Source organism: Scyliorhinus torazame, chromosome 7 (assembly GCF_047496885.1).
Source record: "Scyliorhinus torazame isolate Kashiwa2021f chromosome 7, sScyTor2.1, whole genome shotgun sequence".
In the NCBI taxonomy this organism is placed as follows: domain Eukaryota; kingdom Metazoa; phylum Chordata; class Chondrichthyes; order Carcharhiniformes; family Scyliorhinidae; genus Scyliorhinus; species Scyliorhinus torazame.
The window spans coordinates 233,738,178-233,759,994 of record NC_092713.1 but is presented as its reverse complement, the minus strand read 5'-3'; the positions used below and the strand labels follow the sequence as shown (position 1 = coordinate 233,759,994).

The window sequence follows — 21,817 nt, the reverse complement described above, 5'->3', positions numbered from 1 at the left end:
ATCTACCCAGGTCCTGCGAGGTGTCAAGATCAAGAACCCGCCCACCAAGCCATGCTCGCCTAAGTAGGCCTTAAACCTACTAGGCCTACTTACCGGCATCAATCGGCCTCCTGGCATCTAACAACCTCCCAGGGAGTCCTCAGCCAGATGACATTCAGTACTGGTCCACACAAAAGTGGACCAGGCAGAATGGCACCCGGGGATCTCCCAAGCCATCGGAGGCCTGTGGGTGGCTAGGGAAAGGGCAGGGTGTCACCCTGGACACCCCACCCCCCTCCGAAACATTGGCACCTTGGCATTTGCACCCTGGCACTCCCAAGGTGCCCGGGGTGAGAGAGTGTTGGAGAGAGTGGGATGGTACCATCTGGGAGTGGGGCACTGTTGGACACCTGTGACACATTACAAACCCTTGACCACAATCAGTATGACGCCTCTGTCACTTTCATCCGCAATGCGGCCCGATCTCTGAACCCTTGCCCATCTCTCCTTCCCCATAGCAGTCACCCACCTTCTGGCCATGGACATGTCCCCGGATGTCTGACCCATCCCCCCGGGTGTTCAGATGTTGGCTGCTGCATGTGTGGTGTTGCCTTCCGCAGTGTTCAAGCACAGTGTCCAGGCATCAAGGTGTGATTGGGATGCTAGGCAATGGCACCCACGTGCTACATGGCTCTCCCACCCACGGGAATCCACTTGGGTTGTGTAAAGTGCTTACTTAACCACCATTGCCAATTCCCTATTAGCAATAGCCTTCAGCTGTACAGCCAGAGGCCTAGGCAGTCAGTGAGGGTTATGGGTGGTTGGTGGGGCAGACGGGCAGGGGCTAGAGTTTCCCCCAGAATGGGGACATATGATCCAGGGGTTAGCATGGTGGTGCCACTATTGGTCCCCCCCCCCTCCCAGTGCCTCCTCCCCTCTCCCTCCCCCCGCCTTTGCATGGCGGCCCACCCCAACGGAGGGTACCCACCCCTGCCGAGCACTGGGATGGCAAGCCCTGCCCGCATGAGTCTGGAAATTACCCCTTGTCAGAGTCCCTCACTCTGCCCATGCAGACTGGCATTTCACAGGATCCCACCCAGAGACCTCACAATCACCCCCTGTGCTGACCCTGTGGATTCTCATGCTCGCACCTGCTTCTCAGCTGCCACTCTGGAAGAGCAATCCCTCAGCGGTGATATCGCCATAAGCCCAGCCAGGAGGACACAGAAAGAAGTGCTTGTAGAACAGCCGCCAGATCCATTTAAACCTCGAGGCTGACAGCCATGAAGGGGTGCTAAGGCCTTATGAGCGACCTCACCCCCCGAGATGCCGAGACCAAACCACCCACCCGGCATTGACTTGCACTTATCTGGGTCTCCCGTGTCCTCTCTGGTGCCTCCACTGCAATTGGCACCCTGGGGAGTGATGCCAACCTGAGCTCTCACCTCCGATATCTCCTTTGGAGTTGAGGTCACCAGTTCTCGTTTTTATTGAGCTGTTGTAAATGGCACGGGTATGATGTCGCACCAGCGATTCAGTAAGGCTGGGAAGTCCTGGCCGGAGGATTCGCTAATAAGATGCTAATGTATGTAAATAACATTCCTGACCTGTGGTGGGATTCCCGTTACACCACCGTTGAGTGGCCTGGAAAATCAGAAACCACAACGCCGGCAAGAATCGCGTTTCCCAGTACTCGTGGTATTTGGCGCCTGCGTCATATTTCTCTCTGACACCTAACTCCCGCTGATAATCATCCCCTTTGTTTCCAATATTAGTTTAATAATACACTGGTCCAGTCGTGGTGGTAGGAATGGGAATATATACCTGACTGGCAATGTGCGTGAATATGAGTATGTATCTGTTAACTTAGTGGAGGGTCATCCCCTGTTTGCCAACGAATATTTAAAATGATATCTCCTTAAATCTAAAGCCCGAGTTGAGACTTTACTACCTTTCATTGTAGATTAGGTTAGGAACTGGAGCAAAAAGCATTCCAAAATAAATTCTCAACACAGAATGATACAAAGCCTCAATCCAAAAGTGTGAAAATGGCAGCATTGCAAGAAAAAGCACAGATAAGACAAATATACGCATTTTTTATGATCAGTTGGCTCAATTAAGCCCTCCTCTGTCAATTTACTGTTGAGTTAGTTGACCCATTAAGATTTGAGACCAACCTTTGATAGTTGTGATTTATGATTTTGTGTTGTCTTCTTTATATTCGTATTACAGTCATGATTTTCAACTGTCGAACAACATATTTAATTATGTTTTTTGAATTTTTGTTGATAGAAATGAATAGAATGATATTTGATTCTTAGTAGTAGGTTTCTTAGTCAAGTGAACCCTGCTGCATGTGATAATTGATTCATGCTAAACATGCTCAACATAACATCATGAATTATCTATGCACCAAACAAATAACTTTACCTTCATGAATCTTGAAAGCATTCATGTTACCCAGCTGAAACTGAACTGGCAAATTTCTGTGTTACACCACCTTACTTTGAGGCAGAGAAGAAACAATGAATTGCACGAGTCAACGTGACGGACGAGGAAGGTCACTTTCAAGATCATTGTGATAAAGCACTGATGCTTAACACTGAGTGCTAACTTGGACCAATTTCAATAAAGTTGGCATCCGATTTCCTGCCTGGTGAATCTTGTCACTATTTAATGTCTGGAGATTCTCTTGGAGTGTAGCCTGGACTGTTATGGGCTATTAACATACTTCCACAGATTTCCCTTTGTGATGACACAAGAGTACATTTTACAGTCTTCGTTCTAAAATGTTGGGACCAGAGCTTAATATTCGCTAGTTTCCTATTGGACCAGCTTAACACAGTTGTATTATGAATGCAAGCTACTGGTTCATGTCTGTTTGGGTCTGGAAGTAGCCCCTCTGTCCCCTCTTTATCAAACCCAATCAACATAATCTTCTATTCTTTTTCCCATTATGCCCTTAACTTCATCTCTGCTTAACTACACCATGCAGCTTCCATATAGTTACCGATCTCTGGAAATAGTTGCCTCTTGGATTTTCTTTTGCATTTATTAGTGACCATCTTATATTTATCACTCTTAGTTTTAGTTTCCCTCACAAGTAGAAACATCTCCTCTATGTCTACCCTATCAAGCCCTTCCATGTATGGGGCGGGTTTCTCCCCTACCCAGCGGGGCGGGGGGTCCCGGCACCGAGGAGTGGCGTGAACCACTCCGGCGTCGGGCCACCCCAAAGGTGGGGAATCCTCCGCACCTTCAGGGGCTAGGCCCGCCCCGGAGTGGTTTGCGCCCCGCCGGGGGGTGGGAAAGGGGCTTAGCGCCATGCCAACCGGCGCCGAAGGGCCTCCGCCGGCCGGCGCGGGTTGGTGCATGCATGGGAGCGCCAGCGTGTGCTGGCATCATCCACGCGCATGCGCAAAGGGCTTCGTTTCTGCACCAGCAATGGCGGACTGGTACAGCTGCCGGTGCGGAAGAATAGAGTGCCCCCACGGCATAGGCCCGCCCGCGGATCGGTGGGCCGCGATCGCGGGCCAGGCCACCGTGGGGGCACCTCGCGGGGCCAGATCCCCCGGTGCCCCCCCAAGAACCCCGGAGGCCGTCCAAGCCGCCAGGTCCCACCGGTAAGGACCTACTCAAATTTACGCCGGTGCAACTGGCAAAAACGGGCGGGACTTCGGCCCATCGCGGGCCGGAGAATTCGGGCAGCCCCGGGGCCCATTGAGTCGCGCCGGTCCCCGCCATTCTCCGAGACAGGCAGCGCGATTCACGCCGGGCTGATTTTTGGGAGGCCGGAGAATTTGGAGGATGGCGGGGGTGGGATTCACCGCCCAAGACCTCCATTAGGGTTCAAACTCAGCCTAGTCTTTTCCAGGAAAAAGAGCTCCTTCCTACTCTTTCCTCCTACTTCTGGCATCACCATTGCAATTTTTCCCCCACCTTCTTTAATGCCTCTATGTCGTTTATGTAATATGTAATATAGATTATGAAAGAGTCAAATGGAAATATGTAAATAAAGACAACAAGAGAGAATGAGTTTTCCTAAGTTAAATTCCAATTTGAGACACTGCTGGGGTGGAGAATAATAATAATCTTTATTGTCACAATAAATAAATAATCATATTGTCACAAGTAGGCTTACATTAACACTGCAATGAAGTTACTGTGAAAAGCCCCTAGTCGCCACATTCCTGTTCGGGTACAGCTGGTACGGGAATCGAAGCCGCGCTGCTGCCCTTGTTCTGCATTACAAACCAGCTGTCTAGCCCACTGAGCTAAACCAGCCAAGTAGACTTACATTAATACTGCAATGAAGTTACTGTGAAAAGTCTCTAGTCGCCACATTCCGGCGCATGTATGGGTACAGAGAGGGAGAATTCAGAATGTCCAAATTACCTAACAACATGTCTTTCGGGATTTGTGGAAGGAAACGGAGCATCCAGAGGAAACCCACGCAGACACAGGGAGAACGTGCAGACTCCCCGCAGACAGTGACCCAAGCTGGGGATCGAACCTGGGACCCTGATGCTGTGAAGCAGCAGTGCTAACCACTGTGCTACCGAGCCGTAGATAGAAGCAGATAGAGATAGAGAATGATAGACAGAAAAACAAATAAAAACCAATAACTGGAAAGTTTGGGCAATAATGGTGACAAGTGATTCAGTGCTGTTGAGATCACTCAATAAATTAATCTGAAATTGCAAATTGTTTGATGACACTTAACGTGAAACAACCAATACGTTTTACATTTTAACAGAAGTATTTTTCCTTCAATTATTAGATAAAAGACAAAGATTATGATGATTCAGTAAAACTTTTCTGCACAATAGAAAAAAATGTTGCAGCGCTGAAGAAAAACACAGAAAACTATATAACAAATATGGAGGTAACTTAGTGCACTTTGTTATATCTTTGTCATTTTAATTTTCTTTTCTCGTTGTGACATTTTAAAAATGTTATGTATCTAGTTTACTTCCATTCTCTGTTACTATATGGATTGCATTTTGCTTTTTATTTACTCTATCATATTCATTCTTTCTTCCCTTTTATTTCATTGGTGGGTCTCAGTCTATTTTATGGCTACTTTCCTATTTTAGTTTTTTTGGGTAAAATTCATCTTTGGTTCTCTTTTACTTTATCATTGTTGTTTTTTCATTATGTCTGACCCGTGGATCATTTAGGGATGAAGATAAGCAAGTTAGAGGAACCCATTACACAACTGAGGAATTCAGACACTGCCTCAGCTCAAACAACATTGTATATAATTGAGTCCGGTTTCTTGTGCAGCTAATTTTATATCAGTCACCACCATCCTGCCCCTTCCCCTTTGGTTGCCTGTGTCTCCAGCAGGTCGATGTGATGTGTCTACAGAGATGAAAGGAAACATGCTTATATTTGCATACTAGTCTGCTTCTCATTTTCAACCTCCACGAGCAATGTGCACAGGTGATCTAAATGTGCCCTATCAGTACACTGCCTCTTCACCGGCAAGTCCTCAGTTGTGCTTCCTCATGATGACACATGGAAGCTGGCTCCCTCATGGCCCCAGGCTAGCGCTTTAGCGGATCCCGGAGGAGGTTTGGCTCCAGACATGCAGTGTGCAGAACAACTGGCATTTGCACACACCCTGGCACTCATCAACCAAATTCCTTGCTATGGGCGAAAAGCTTTGCTGCCTTGTGCATATTTTGGGAGAGTTCAAAGGGAAGAGGGTGAACTCTGACAAAAATCTACATTGGAGCCCAAAAGTAGACTGATGCCTAAATATGGCATCTTTTCAGCAGCTCCTGCAGCCAAGCTAGTGTCAAAGGTAGAGCTTTGCATTCCTTTGGACTCAACTGGGGAGGTTGAGAGGGAACCCTGATATTTGGGCAGTCCAGGGTCTCCATAAATGTTTCCCAGAATTGCACCCTGGAGAGGACACACCAGTGTCGCTGCAGAGCGTTAGTACATCACAGGAGACAGCAGTATTGAGTGATAAGCCCAATTCAATTGGCGGAGAGAATGAGTGGTGTGCGCTTAATCCAATGGTGGGAGGGACCATCGTGCCCCACTGGTCAACCACCACTCACCCAAAGTAGGGCAGCCCCTGACCAGTAAGGTTCTGACCTGTCATGTCCATCTGCTTGAATGGGTATTTGGAGATTAGAGTGTGTTCAACAAGTGGACGGAATCCATCGCAAACAAGAAAGAAGATGGCACCTCTTCCACTAGCAAGCTGGAACATAAGAGACTGACCGACAACTCTATAACACACACAAGACAGCTGTGATAAACATAGAACTTGATAGACTGAACAGTGACATACCTTCCCTTCGAGAGACCAGGATCATCGAGAGAGGATTACTAAAAGGAAAACATTACGCATCTGCCTGGGGAATGGTTCAGAGGAAACACGTCTGCAATGCATAGATTTCACTGTAAAGCGCTCACTACTCTCAATGATCAAACCCCCGGAAATGGTTCTCTCCATCCACCTCTCAACTCAAAACAAGGATACTCAACCTCATGAGTATCTAAGCTCCAAGACTGTGCTTCACAACAGAGGTGAAAGACCAGGGGCGATATTCTCCGTGGCCCGACGCCGATATCGTAATCGGGCGGAGAATCCAGCCTGACCACCAAATCGGGGCAAGCGTCGGTTTGATGCCGGTCAGCCATGCTCTGCCCCCTCCAAAATGGCGTAATCACGTTGCGCGCCGCACGCCATTGCAATAGCGTTGGCAAGTAATTGGCAGGCCCTCCCGCGATGCTCAGCCCCGATGGGCCGAGTCCCCCACTGCGCGGGACAAGTGTGGTCTCAGCGGTCAGGAACCCGGCGTGGCGGCTGCGGACTGTGTCCAGTGCCGGCACACTTGGCCGGGATCCGTGACAACTTAACTTCCTACCTACCTTGGTGTGATCAGCAAACTTAACTACTGTACATTTGCTTCCTTCAACCAAATCATTGATGTAGATTGTAAATAATAATATAATATTAATCTTTATTAGTGTCACAAGTAGGCTTACATTAACACTGCAACTAAGTTACTGTGAAAATCCCCAAGTCACCGGCGCCTGTTCGGGTACACTGAGGGAGAATTCAGAATGTCCAATTCACCTAACAGCACGTCTTTTTGGACTTGCGGGAGGAAACCAGAGCGCCCAGAGGAAACCCACGCTGACACGGGGAGAAGATGCAGACTCCGCACAGACAATGACCCAAGTCAGGAATTAAACCCGGGTCCCTGGTGCTGTGAAACAACAGTGCTAACCACTGTGCTAGCGTGTCGCACTAGTTGAGACCCCAGCACTGATCCCTGTGGCACTCCACTTGTTACTACTTGACAACCTGAAAAAGACCCATTTATCCCTATTCTCTACTCCTTTTAGCTAAACAATCCTTTATGCATGCTAATATGTTACCACCTACACAATGTACACTGTCTTGTGAAGCAACATTTGTTGTGGCACTTTATTAAATGCCTTTTGGAAATCAAAATACACCACATCTACCAGTTCCTCTTTATCCACTTTGAATGTTACTTCGTCAAAAAATTCTCATAGATTAATCAAACACAGGACGCGATTTAACCACTGCATTGCACCCGGCGTGGATGTGGGCGCGTCTGTTAAATAGCGGGAAAGGCCAAAATTGAAATTCACGCCAGGCGTGAATTTGCTTGCTATGTAACCGACCCGCTTCCAATGGTGAGTTCCAGGTCATGCCCAAATATGGTGAACATATCATTAACCCTCATTTGCATTAATTTCCATCTCATAAGTGAGATTGAAGTCGAATGTAATGGCCTCCCGGGAATTAACCAACTGCCCAGCGAGAAATCATGTGGACATTGTTAGTACTCCTTTTTAAGCACGAGTAACTGTTGCAATGGCTGCTGAGGGGAACTGAGGACGTGAGTTGCCATTTCCATTTCCCAGCATGCAGCTCAAGGGCTGCTGCCCCAGTTCTCGGGTGGGTTGGGGGACGCCTCAGGGGGTTGGGCTTGGTCGGGGGCCTAAGCATTTCAGGTCGGGGGTTGCCCTGGACTGGCGGAGGGGGAGGGGTTGAGGGGTTTTCGTCTGAGAGGCTTTCAAGCCATCTTTAAATATTGTGGATACCCATAACAGGGGCAACTACAACTACAGTCTGTCTGTCCTCCCTTTGACTACGAGCAGCCTTTAGCTTCACTGCCAAAGGCTTTTGCGAATGAGGAATTGGCCTTGTTAGTTGTGAGAGCACTTCATAGCTGCAGGTTGTGTTTGCTGCTTGCTCCTGCTGGTGGTTGTAAATGCCTGGAGGCTGTTGTTGCTGTTTCCTTCCTTTTCTGTAGCCGGAAATAAGGACAGTTTTTTCTCAGATACCTGGGTCCTGGAACACCGGGCTAAGGGGGACTTATGTCCAGAAGGCAATCTGGGTAGAAGCAAGAAGACGCTGTGGGACTTTGTACGTGACATTGTTCCAAATGGGCCACCTGCTAATGCCATTGAAGAAATGCTTTCGCAGATTGCTGATGCTTTTGTTGCTGGTGTGGTGAGTGTGGCTTGTAACTGGCAGGCCACCACGGGTTAAACACGCTGGAAGTCAAGGATGTTCAATTGCACCTTGTGCGCCAGTGGAATATGTGGATGCCAGGATTTGGTTCCGGTGAGATTTTGCCATTGGGAGGGCCTGCACAGCTGCGGGGACAAAGAGAGGGCATTGTGAGCCGCACACCTGATGGATCAGGGGGTATCTATAGCAGATGGCATGTGTGGGCACCGCACCTGGACATGAAGGGGTTGTGCTGGTGGGTGCCAGGGGGTTCTGAGTAGCAAGCACGAAGATCGGATGTTGGGAGGGTGTGACATGTCAGCCAATGATTTGTGGGGTGGGTTTGGGAATTTGAACGGTGGCAGGCAGAACTGATCCCAGGAAAGAGGTGGTAATTTATCCTTGCTGCTCGGTGGATGTCATTGGTTTTCTTCCAACATTGGACGCCAGTCCTTCTGGTTATGCTGCCCACACTGACAGCCGCTGCCACTGCCTCCCAGGCAGTGTTGGTGACCCTGCTTCTGGTCCGACCCCTTTGAGGGAACAGGATGTCCCGCCTCGCTTCAACAGCGTCCAGAAGCCTGGCCAGGTTGGCATCCCCAAAACGAGGAACGGGTCTACGCGCTACCATGCTTGTGTATTGTCTGGGAGTGAGTGGTGAGGGAGCGCGTAAAAGCAGCTCCCCCTTGTTAGTGGCAAGAGTGAGGCACGAGTCTGGTGAATCAGATGGTGAGACAGCCAGTAATGGTGAGACACTCTTGGGGGCTCATTTCCAGCACTAAGTGCCGTTATGGGCCGCAATCTCACCAAAGTGCCTGTCGAGAAACACCCCGCCAATCGTGCCCAAAATGACACTTTTTGTTACACCATATAGAGTCATAAAATGCCTGCAGTGCAGAAGGAGACCATTCGGCCCATCGAGTCTGCACCCTACCTAGGCCCACCCCACTGCCATATCCTCATTACCCACCTAACCTGCACATCCATGGTCACGAAGGGGCAATTTTTGCAGCAGAGCTAATCAGTGTGCCATCGCGCCACCCTATTTTCTAAGTATTCTGTTACAATCTCCTTAATAATGGATTCTAGCACTTTCACTGTGACCAATGTTTGGCACAGCTTGTGGAGGAGTGATAGCCTTGTTTAATTATCCTCTCTAATACCTTGTAATAAACTGATCTTTCCTTAAAAAGTTTCTTCAATGTCGGTGTGTTTATTTAAATAGGATTAAGAAGTTTGAAATGGATTAATTTTATAACCGATACTCTGAACAGCTGTGTGTGCTTGACAGTTTTGTGAGCAAATAACAGGGGCAATGGTTCTCAAAGGGAATGTTGAATGACTGTTTTTATTTTGGCACGAGACTCAAGACCAGGGATTCCTCTGGTTTACAACTCCTGAGGTGCCGTGAACCACATCGCCTAACAAACAGGCCTGGCTCCATCGTCATTGCAGGCAAGGAGTTTGAAATGCCCACTCCTGCAATGAAGTCAGCAAGGGCGAGAGTGCTGCATGTGTGCTTGCTACCTGCACCCTTATCTCACGCTAGAAAACATTTCCAGAAAAAGGAATGAAGGCACGAATCCTAGAATCAGGTCTCATTCACCATTTTTAAAGGCCTCTCGATTTGGCCCGACTGAAAATCCAGGCCTAGGTTAGTACCTTCTCTATCATCACATTCTAATGTGACTGGCTGGGCTACTCTTTCAGAGGGCCAGTGCAGACACGATGGGCTGAATGGCCTCCTTCTGCACTGTAGGTATTCTATGAAAGTAAATTCAATCAGTTCATATATGTGGTAATTATATTTCATTGTTAGTTATTTAGCCAGTTAAATGACACTGTATTGTGTATAAGATAATATCCAAGGACTGATAAATTATCACTTGGGTGCAATATTTACATGCATAAAGTTTAAATTAATCATTTAAATTCATTTAGAGTAGAAGGAATAACTGTGACAACACAGGAACCGTCAAATTTAATCATGACAATGGCAAATTTCTGCAATCAGGTAATGTACTGACTCAGAAAGCATTGATCTTACAGCAGGCTGTTGAGTTCAGTATTGAAGGATTGATTATTTTTTAACTCATTGCACTGGTTTTAACTTTCATCTTTGGTATCTCTCTATCAGATCTACCTTCACCTAATGTTAGAACTAGGACGTTAAAGCAAGAAATCTATTTTGTGCCTGTATCCCATTTCTGGAACCCAATGTTAAATTTAAGGTGTCAAGGTGAAGAAATAGTTACTGCACAAATAATGGTTGCCCTCAGATATATTTAGCTTGTTTTGTAAAACTGATATGATATATTTGCTAAGTAATGCCAATGTCTAAGAATCATGCATCCATTATACATTGACACACAGTTACATCTGGCACTGCTCCATCTTTTAATTGTCTTCTCTCTAATTTTGGCTCAGCGTTTTCAAATCTTAAGGCCCTACCATTATGTAACTGATTTGGTGGATGAACGTGCTAGCGTCAGCTATCAGGAGTTTACCGAGATATTCCACCAGCAGATAATTCCTGAATTTGTAAGTAAAGGCAATGTAACGACACACAATCAATGGGGATTACGGTGTTTTTAAGTTGCATGTGTTGTATTAAAATATTTTTGTTCCAAACAGAAAAGAAGACTAGAATCCATCGTTTATGAACCGTTATGTGCCCTCACAAGTTTGTTCAGTGGTCCGCAACAGCTGGTTAGAAAGCATAATGATAAATTCTTAGATTATGAAAAAATTCAAGAGAAGGTAAAGCAAGAAGGTAATGCATCTTATGATGAAAAGGCTGCTATGGAGACTTACAAAGCATTGCATTCGCTATTACTCACCGAGCTCCCTAGCTTTAACAGAATTGTGCTACAGCTACATGCACAGATTCTTCAAGCAGTTATCACTGTTCATCGTGACTTGGCCAACAATGTACTTCAACTGACCAGCCAGCATCCGCAGGAGGTAATAATTCATTTTGCAATATTAGTTGTATTGGAGGAATTAAATGGTGAATTGGGTAACAATATTGTATATTTCCTCTCTGGGATCTGGATTTGAATTCAGCCCAGATTTGTGGGAAATCTCAACTCCCCTATAGCTGTTCAAAGGTACTTTTGTCTAACAGGGTTGCAGATGAGTGAAAATGCACCAGTCTCCCCCCTTCAACCCCATTATATTCTAAAAATGTCCCTGTGTCCAGGGAAGCGACAGCACCGTAGTTCCATGAATGCTTATCAATGTGTCATTCCATTACATTAACAGAGATGTTTTCAGAAGGACAAACAGGGAAGGCCAACCTCTTGCGTTACACAACAGAGCCCCTTGCCACCGGCACCTGACTGAAAAGGGAATCTCTGAAGCACAGGGATTTCTCCCTTAGTCAAAAAACATCAACAACAGCAAAGTGCCTTTGCAAGTCTGAAGTCTCAAAAGGGTTTTGTAAAATGTTGATGCAGGTCACATTTGACTTGAGCATACAGCATAAATGGCTGATGCAAAATATGAAGTGAATAGTTTAATTCAGAAAAGGCATAAGGATACAAGGCATAAGGATACATAGTGAAAAAGATCAAAGTCATACCGAGGCGAAGGTATCAGTGCAAAGAAGAAAAAAGCTTTTCATTGCACCTGGCAATTACCACATCTAGCTGTGTACTTTACAAGAACAATGAGCTACCTCTGAAAATCAGTACATTGGTGGAAAGGGAAGGCTGTTGCAGCCTGTAAAGATTTATTTTTTACTTATAATTTCTTTTAAAAGTGCTGTCTTATTCCTGGAGTATAGATTTACTGGAGTGCCAGGCCCTCTAATGGCTCAACCAAATACCCATGTGAATACTGGCAGGCATTTAAAGTTAGAGCACATCAGACTGCGACCTTTCTGATCTGTATGGCTCTGTTACTCAATAATAAATTTGCTGAGCCGTCATAAGAAAAATTGAATTTATAGATCTGTTAAAATTATCCAGCATGTCAAGATTATCTAGTCTGCCAGCAACACGTCCCACAAAATGGTTGGCAAACTTAATTTTCAGCAAAATAATATTTTAACAGGATAAAACTAGGCTTCAAATATATCACGTAAGGTATTGAAATAGCAATATAAAGACTGACAGAAAAAGATAAATATTTAAAGGGACAGGAAGGGTTGAACTTTTACGGTCGAACTGGCTCTTTGGTTTTAGGATTTGAAATCTATACTAAACCAAAGAGTAAGAAACCTCATGTTCAGGGAATAACTTTATTGGCAATATTTTATATTTAGAATGTAAAGTTACTGAACAACAAAGATGGGCAAAGGGGGCGGGGTTGCATTGTTAGTAAGGAATGAAGTTAAATCGATAGCAAGGAGCGGGAGAAGGATCAGAAGGCATAGAATCTCTGTGGGTAGAGTTGAGGAATCGCAAAGGTAAAAAGACCCTGATGGGAGTTATGTACAGGCCCCCTTGCAGTAGTCAGGATGTAGGGCAGAAAATAAATCAGGAGATAGAGAAAGCATATAAAAAAGGCAATATCACAATATTCATAGGTGACTTCAATGTACAGGTGGATTGGGAAAATCAGGTTGGTAGTGGATCCCAAGAAAAGGAATTTGTGGAACGTTTAAGAGATGGATTTTTGGAGCAGCTTGTGGTTGAGCCCACCAGGGAACAGGCATTTCTGGATTTGGTGATGTGCAATGAGGCAGGCTTGATTAGGGATCTTAAGGTGAAGGAACCCTTAGGGAGCAGTGACTACAATATGATAGAATTTACCCTGCAGTTTGAGAGGGAGGAGCTGGAGTCAGATGTAACAGTATTACAATTAAATAAGGGTAACTACAAAGACATGAGGGAGGAGCTGGCCAGAGTTGATTGGAAAAGGAGACTAGCAGGGAAGACAGTGGAACAGCAATGGCAGGAGTTTTGGGGTTTATTCGGGAGGCACAGCAGAAATTCATCCCAAGGAGGAGGAAACATGCTAAGAGGAGGACAAGGCATCCATGGTTGACGAGGGAAGTAACGACAGCATAAAAGCAAAAGAAAAAGCAACAAAGTGGCAAGGATTAATGGGAAGCCAGAGGATTGGGAATCATTTAAAAGTGAGCAGAGGACAACTAAAAAAGCAGTAAGGGGCGGGAAGATGAAATATGAGTGCAAGTTAGCTAGTAATATAAAAGAATGATCCCTGGAATGAAGAACTTGTATGAGGAACGGTAGAGGACTCTGGGTCTGTACTCGTTGGAGTTTGAATGATGAGGGGGGGATCTTATTGAAACTTACAGGATACTGCAAGGTCTGGATAGAGTGGACGTGGAGAGGATGTTTCCACTTGTAGGAAAAACTAGAAGCAGATGACACAATCTCAGACTAAAGGGACTATCCTTTAAACAGAGATCTGGAGGAATTTCTTCAGCCAGAGGGTGGTACATCTGTGGAACTCTTTGCCACAGAAGGCTGTGGAGGCCAAATCACTGAGTGTCTTAAAGACAGAGATAGATAGGTTCTTGATTAATAAGGGGATCAGGGGTTATGGGGAGAAGGCAGGAGAATGGGGATGAGAAAATATCAGCCATGATTGAATGGCGGAGCAGACTCGATGGCCCGAGTGGACTAATTCTGCTCCTCTGTCTTATGCAAGCATAAGACAGGGTATGGGATGGTACACTGGCCAGTAACTTCATCGGATTTGGGGGTACCCCAAAGATGCACTGGGGAATCACTCTCGGAACTTTCCAGGTAGTCATTTGCATGACAATTGTCCAGAAGTACCAACTTCTCACTGACCCAACCACCACACCCCAAACTCCCCCACCTTCCCAACCCCCGCCATCCACCCTGACCTTCAACCCCCCAACAGTATTTTGCTTTTATTTCTATCCTGGCACCTGAATCCCAGTGTCCCATTTTCCTGCTCAGTGATCATTCTTGTGCACTTGTTATTCCCATTGTATATTCTGGGTTTCATTGACAGGAATCCTCACAGGGTGTTATCATCCATGTCATTAGAGACTAGCCCTTGTCTCCAGGGAGACAGCCACTGACTCACCCTGTTCGGGGGGACAGCCACTGACTCATGCTGGTTGGGGGACACATTTACCCAGAGCCAGGTCTTTACTCCAGCACAACCCGAGGAAGAAGAGTGCATGCATGCAGCTAAATTGCATTGCTGCACCAAGAGTAACCCCCATCAAAATTACCGTCCAGGTTAATGGCCATCCAGTAGAGATGGAAATTGGCACAGAGGCTGCAGTCTCGGTCATAGGACAGCAAACATACCTGAAAGCCCACACCGGGACCCAACACCTGGACCCAAGGGACACCAAAGCACGATTGATGACATATACCGAAGAACCTCTGGCACACCAATGACTCTGGTTGCTTATGTATGGGCACCAATCCGTTCGTTTGCCTCTGATAGTGGTACAGGGGCCTATACCTAGTCTGTTGGGCTGTGACTAGCTGCAGAGGTTCCACCTGGATTGACAGCAGGCTATCAAACTTGGCACAAACGGGTTGTATGAGGTCCTGGGGAAATATGCGGAAGTTTTGCAGGATGGCTTGGAGAAAATAAAGGGAATCATGGCCAAAATCGACGTGGACCCAGCAACCCAACCAAAGTATTTCAGGGCACTCCCAGTTCCCTATGCCCTGTCGTCGGATGTGGACGACAAGCTCAGCCAGCTTGAAAGTCTGGGGATTATTGGTTCTGTGCAGTTCACGGAGTGGGCAGCACCTGTAATCCTGGTGCTGAAGCCAGATAAAAGCGGTGACCATGGCCTCCTGGTTGGCAGGTACCAGATGTGACTAAGCCACAGGAGCATAGTAATGATAATAATAATCGCTTATTGTCACAAGTAGGCTTCAGTGAAGTTACTGTGAAAAGCCCCTAGTCAACACATTCTAGCGCCTGTTCGGGGAGGCCGGTACGGGAATTGAATGTGCGCTGCTGCCTTGTTCTGCATTACAAGCCAGCTGTTTAGCCCACTGTGCTAAACCAGCCCAGTGAGCATAGCGTGGAGGATGGAGTTCTCCTGTGGGTAGCCCATGTTCTGGTCATGAGCCAAAGCACAATGACCATGGGTGGGATTCTCCGTTGCCCGATGCCAAAATCGGTAACGGTGATCGGGCAAAGAATGGCTCCCGATGCCGTAAGGCGTGGTTTGTCGGTGATGCTCCACACTCTCCAAATCGGCAGCATCGGGACATGCACCATGTGCAGTCGCAACTCTGTTGGAATGTCATTAGTAGGCCCACCAGCAATACTCGCCTCTGATGGGCCGAGTTCCCGATGGCATGGGCCACCTGTGGTCTCAGCGGTCATGAGCCTGGCGAGGCGGCTGCTGAAGTAAAATTCTCACCACTATTCGTAGAATTCCCCCTATACCAAAAAGGGTCAATAAGACATTCTAAATGGTGAACAGGGATTCTCACTCCCTGACTCCTATGCAGACTTAGGTGGGTGCTATTCAGGTCAAACTATATGTTCAAGTTATCCCCCGGTATAACCCATATCTTCAAAGAAGAATTTTATCTACTTACCACTTAGTAGCATCGATCCTGGGTCCCACATTGCTCAGTAAGTAAAGTAGACTTTGTAATAACCACAGTTTCAGGTTAAAACTTTAAGTTATTTTATTATTATATTTTTTCTTTTAAAAGATGCAATCACTTTCTTTACAGAAAAGTAAAAAGATCTTGCTTCTGGATTCTCATGGTTGGTTGAAAAGACTTTCAGATCCACCTTGACAATCTCTCTTCTTTAGCTTTTGGTCTTCCTCAGATGGATTCGCTGTTCTGCTCAGTTGCTATGTTCTATTCTTCCCATGACCGAGCTATGAGAGCTGACTCTGCTGGCTGTCCCCTTCTTTCGGGTTTATATACCCCTTCTAGCAGTTATTAAGTTTATATGACATTATCATAAAGCAACTTTATTTACTCTTGATTGTACAAGATACCTTTAATCTGAATTGTTTCTAACATGACTATGTATTCATATTGAGCATGACTTCAGCTCATCAATCTCTGATTACATTGTTTCCTTTGTGATGTTCAAAAGTGCTTTGATCACAGAGGGGTGTTAAATCTGGTTTCTGTCATTTCTAAAGTTGCTTTATTATCAAATAGTGCCCCCAGCTCAGAACTCTTGACTCTGATTTGTATCTAACATGTGTTCCCGTGGACATGTTGTCTCCAGCTTCCCATATTCACCTGGTGTCAGCAGAATTTCACACCTAAACATTTGTCACCCAATTGAACTGAAATTCCTAGCCATTCTTTTCTCGCTGCTTACTAAAATAATTAACTTCAAAGAAGGTGCAAAATATTGCTTTTTTCCATATAATTAAAAGTTCAATCTGCTGTGACTTAAAAGACATACATCAGTTTTACAGCTTGAATAGTCACAAGCTGTTTTCTTATCGTCAGTTTGATAAAGGCTATCTGCATTTCAAAACCTTCTTTTGCAGCTGCTGTTAACCCTTCGTGGGATTTTTCCCAACATTCTCTCATGTAGCCTTAGGTCAGGTATTGCCAGACTTCCATGTTTCAAATGATAAATTTTCCCATTTTTTCTTTTACACCCTGTCTTGGCATTTGAAACATAACTATATCTTTCAGTCAATTATCCCCCCATCCAATTGTACTGACTAACATATATCCCTGATCTTTGTCATTTGTATGTACATGTCGTGATTTTAAATTGTGCACCGAAATCAATTGTAAATTTATCCATATCTCATACCAGTATCGATAGATTTTTTGTTCTTTCCTCAAGTCCAATCACCGTGAACCATAGCTGTAGCTGCTCAGGAAGGTAACCCAATGGCTATATCCGTGTGTTCCACTACCTCCAAAGCATTTTACTTCCTTGGGGTAGCAGCACCGTAGAGGCTTCCTCATGTCCCTTAGAAACAGAGCACAACTCAGTCCATCAGTAACCAAAAAGGTCTTTTGTCCATCATTGGCTGTCTAGTGTCCCATTTTTCCATCATCCAAATTGCTTTCTGTTTCTCATTGGAATGGTAACTTATGATATCATGTACTATCCACTGATTCCCTTGCTTCATTAATTTAAAAAGTTCAATCGATCCTGCTTCTATTCCTGACTTCTTCACATTAATGTCTAACATTGTCCTGAACCATGTACGTCTGCCACCCTGGTTTACATGAGATAATAATTTTCTGCCAAATTTCCTTCAAATCTCTTTAGTCGGTTATCATTTCCCTTACCACATGAAGTGTATATTTGCTATTAGAACATTTGCAACATAATAAGCCAACAGTAGTCGCAAAACCACCCCTCGGACATCAGTAGGCGCATTTAATACATTCAACTTTTGGGGTTACAACCCAATTGAATCCTCTTTTGTCACATCGAACCATCATTTTTTCTTCTTCCAAATACATTCTCCCTATTGTTATATACACAGTCAAAGAAAATAAGTCTTATCTTAACACTTTGCTTCTTACCTAACCACACAAATCGTTTGTGTGTTACAACTTTACATATTTTCAGCAGCTATCACAATTTCACCACTAAAAGATGAAGTACAATATCGACACATCCCTTCGTGGCTTTGGGACCAATAGTTATTACATACAAAATATGGCATGTTAACAGCATCAATATTATTTGTGATGTTGCGTGCAGTTAAATCAAGAAAACACACTAAACTACCACTATTATACTTTGTGTATTTATCCCATGTTTACCCCCTCTACTAAAACATTCAGACAATTTAGAAAAATCCTCACCCTTGATGATTCCTGATCAAGTTCTTGAACGGCACACATACCCCCATTATCATACATACATAAATCCTCATGCTGGTTCACCTTATGCTATGGCTTGCCTTCTTTCTCAATCTCTATTTAACTCTGTCATATTCTGTTCTGCTGCTTTTGGCTAGAAGCTTATCAATTGTATCTGTAGACCTCACTCTTCTCTTTATCATGAGTTATGGTCCAACATCACCCAATCCTATCCTAATTGTTCTATTACTCAACTATCTGCCACCTATTTTAATTTAGTACGCTTTAAACCTCCCTCTTACTAAAATAAACTATAACATTCCAGCATTCTTTCCTTATCAATTGGACATCTCTATACCAAGCCATGTTAAGTCCCTTTCTCATAAATATATAACAGTCTCTAACAATATCCATGACATTTCTTCCTTAATAACTATTACAGCTCTCCAATGCAATATTGTTTGCTGCATTGGTTACAAATTTCCCGCCGTGGCATCAAGCTGCAAATTTTTTTAAACTATTGTCATTTAGCATGTGGGGGTTCCTCGTCAGTCGCTGCTGTCTGCCGAGACCCTTAATAACTCCACCATGTAGTACGTGCCCCGTGGAGACCGCAGATCATCCATCAGCTGATGTCCAGGACACATGTCCAGTCAGAGACGTGTGACCGAAGGTTTCACTGCTGAGTAATAATTTGATATTTTGATTTGTTTCTAACCCGTAAAGTTTTCCTCCAGGCTCTGTCATTTAATTCTCTCAAATATGTAGTAAATTGTATCATTTTTCGTTCTTTCCGTTAAGCAATTTTATTGCAACATTTGCAACATAAGTTTTGACATAATTTTAAAATTCCCAATTTTCAGAGCAATGCCACTATTACTCATTCTTGTGGTTTTGTTTCGTAACACATTTCCTATCTTAACTTGCCCTTTTTCGGGGTCCCATTGAGTATCATTAATTTTCCCGAATACTGTCTAAAAATCTTTAATTTATCTGATAAGTTTAGTACGTATCCCAGGCTGCTTATAAGTGCTCCCCACATTTTAACCCATCTAGCCTACTCCTAGACCTAGCTTTTTCCCTTCCTTCTTCAACCTTGATCCTTATTTTTCTCTGGAGTGTAGTCCTCTTTCTTCGTCCGAACAAGTATGCCTGTATTATTTTTTCCCTCTGAAAAATCAAATGAACAGGTCAAGGGTGGAGAGGGCCCTATTCTTTAATTTGTATTTTCTATTTTGTTTGGATACTCCAGAAGTGCCCTCTCCAGGACTTCCGGATTTCCTTTGCCATCATTTCTTTCCTTTTTCTTTTTTTAACTGGTTTGTTTTCCTTATCATTTATGTACATCATACAATTAAGGCCTGTTAAGCCTCCTCCTTCTGTCATTGCACCCCTGAGTGAGATTCAAAGCATCTCAAACTCCTCCTCTTTTGCTCGCTCAGTGATCCAATCTGGTCAAAACCTTACCCTGATACATTTTGGATATTGCTACTGCTTTTACTTCAATTCCTTTATTTTTTATTATGACCAAATGTTTATGAAAGATAAGTTCCGAACATGACATTTTAACTTTATCATCTGTCCTATCAATGCTGCTAATGGGTTTCAATTCACTGTCTTCCCACCAATTGGGTCATGTGTTTTAATTGTGATACAATTTCTTTTGCTCCAGACACCATGCTTCTCTAATACAACTGTATGTTTACCCAGATTCTGAACGATCTTGTCTTTACATTTTACAGCTTCACTGATTACTTTTCCTGCAGTTTTAGTTGGTAGCTTCACCCAAACATCCTCTGGGTTATCAATTGGTTTTAATATCTTAATTTTTCCTGCATCTATTTTTATTAAATCTTTCCTGCCATCAGATTCTCATTTCCTGACACTGCAAGTAATTCTCCTAATCTAACTTCTGGTCCAATATCTTTATTCCCTAAAGCTCCTTCTACCATGTATTTAACATTCTAAACATAATTTTTCCTGTGAGTGACTTTTTTGTCATCATCGGGCACTAGGATCCTGGTGGAGCTGTGCCGTGTCAATTTCAACATGTTAGTTTCAAAGTAATTTCCTGATACAGCTCTGACTGCTCCCGAGTTAACTTCTTTATGTGTTTATTCTAAGACCAATTTATTTCTGAACATACTGATTTACTACCTCATAATACTGATCACATTTCTACCTGCCTTTCATAACTTCTAATTGATGTGAAACTCGGTTTTGTAAAACACAACATTTAAAAAACTACAAACACCAAAGGAAATTCACCAGTCCTTATTAAACATACACACACTCATTCATCCACTCAGATCTTGGGTTTCTACTCTGTAGGGCTTCACAAATCCTTATTAAACACACACACATTTATCCACTGAGATCTTGGACCTCTATTCTGTAGGGCTTTAGGTACCCTTAACAAAATTGAGACCCCTCCGTTCTGATAAGTCTCTCTTATCCAGGAGTTTTTTGCCTCTGTTAATCTTTCCCACTCTTGTTTCATTGCTTCAACTCTCTTGACCGTGTTTCAGAGCAAGAGGATTATTTGAATTGCCATTTTTTGGATTTCTAACTTCTGTTCCTGGTTGTCCCTTTCAGGTCGACTCTGAAATTAAGGGTACAAAGGCACTATCTTCCTGTTTTAGTTAAGGGTCGATTGATTATTGGTCTCTAAAGGTTTCTAGGCGTCCCTATTTCTCTCGGCTTTCCCTCACAATCTGCCTCACTCTAAGGATGATTTATTTTTTGGCCTCCTTTTACCAGTAATGGATGCAAGATTTTTAGTGTTGTCACCAAGATGTCTTGCAGACTTTTTCTCAGGGTCAGTATCTTCTAGTTTACTGATTTTCACAGGCACCCTGAGTTTTATGTCCCCCCGATCCACAGAATATCCTTACAAAAGTCAATCACACATGACTTTCCAAACTAAACTCAGCAGGTAAAGTTTGACTCACACATCGACTAGAAACTTCTAATATTCTAGCCTTTGTGCCAGTTAGAAACTTCAAATATTCTAACCGTTGTTTGGGAACTAGAAACTTCTAATATTCTAGCCCCTGAGTCGGTTAGAAACTTCTAATATTCTCGCCTCCACTCTGCTTAACTAGAAACTTCTAATATTCTAGCCTCGCTTTACCTAGAAACGCCTAATATTCCAGGACTCTATGCTGGGAGCCATGAAGTAAAACACTCACCATTATTCTTAGAATTCCTCCAATACCATAAAGGGCCAATAAGACATTCTAAATGGTGAACAGGGATTCTCACTCCCTGACTCCAATGCAGACTTAGGTGGGTGCTATTTGGGTCAAACTATATTTGTAAGTTATCCCCCGGTATAACCCATATCTTCATAGAAGAATTTTATCTACTTACCACTTAGTAGTGTCGATCCTGGGTCCTGCATTGCTAAGTAAGTTAAATAGACTTTGTAATAACCACTATTTCAGGTTAATAAGTTATTTTATTATATTTTTTCTTTTAAAAGATGCAATCACTGGCTTTACAGAAAAGTAAAAATATCTTGCTTCTGGATTCCCCTGGTTGGTTGAAATGACCTTGAGGTCCACCTTGACAACGTCTCTTCTTTAGCTTT

The 21,817-nt window shown here is 44.1% G+C and overlaps 1 protein-coding gene across 1 annotated transcript in view; it reads left to right on the top strand.

Moving 5' to 3' along the window:
- Positions 1-21,817, top strand: part of arhgef37 (Rho guanine nucleotide exchange factor (GEF) 37) — a 158,993-nt gene that overhangs the window by 93,550 nt on the left and 43,626 nt on the right. The window contains 3 exon segments of the mRNA XM_072512145.1: positions 4,760-4,864; positions 10,919-11,032; positions 11,126-11,455. Coding sequence (XP_072368246.1) covers positions 4,760-4,864; positions 10,919-11,032; positions 11,126-11,455 — 549 coding nt within the window.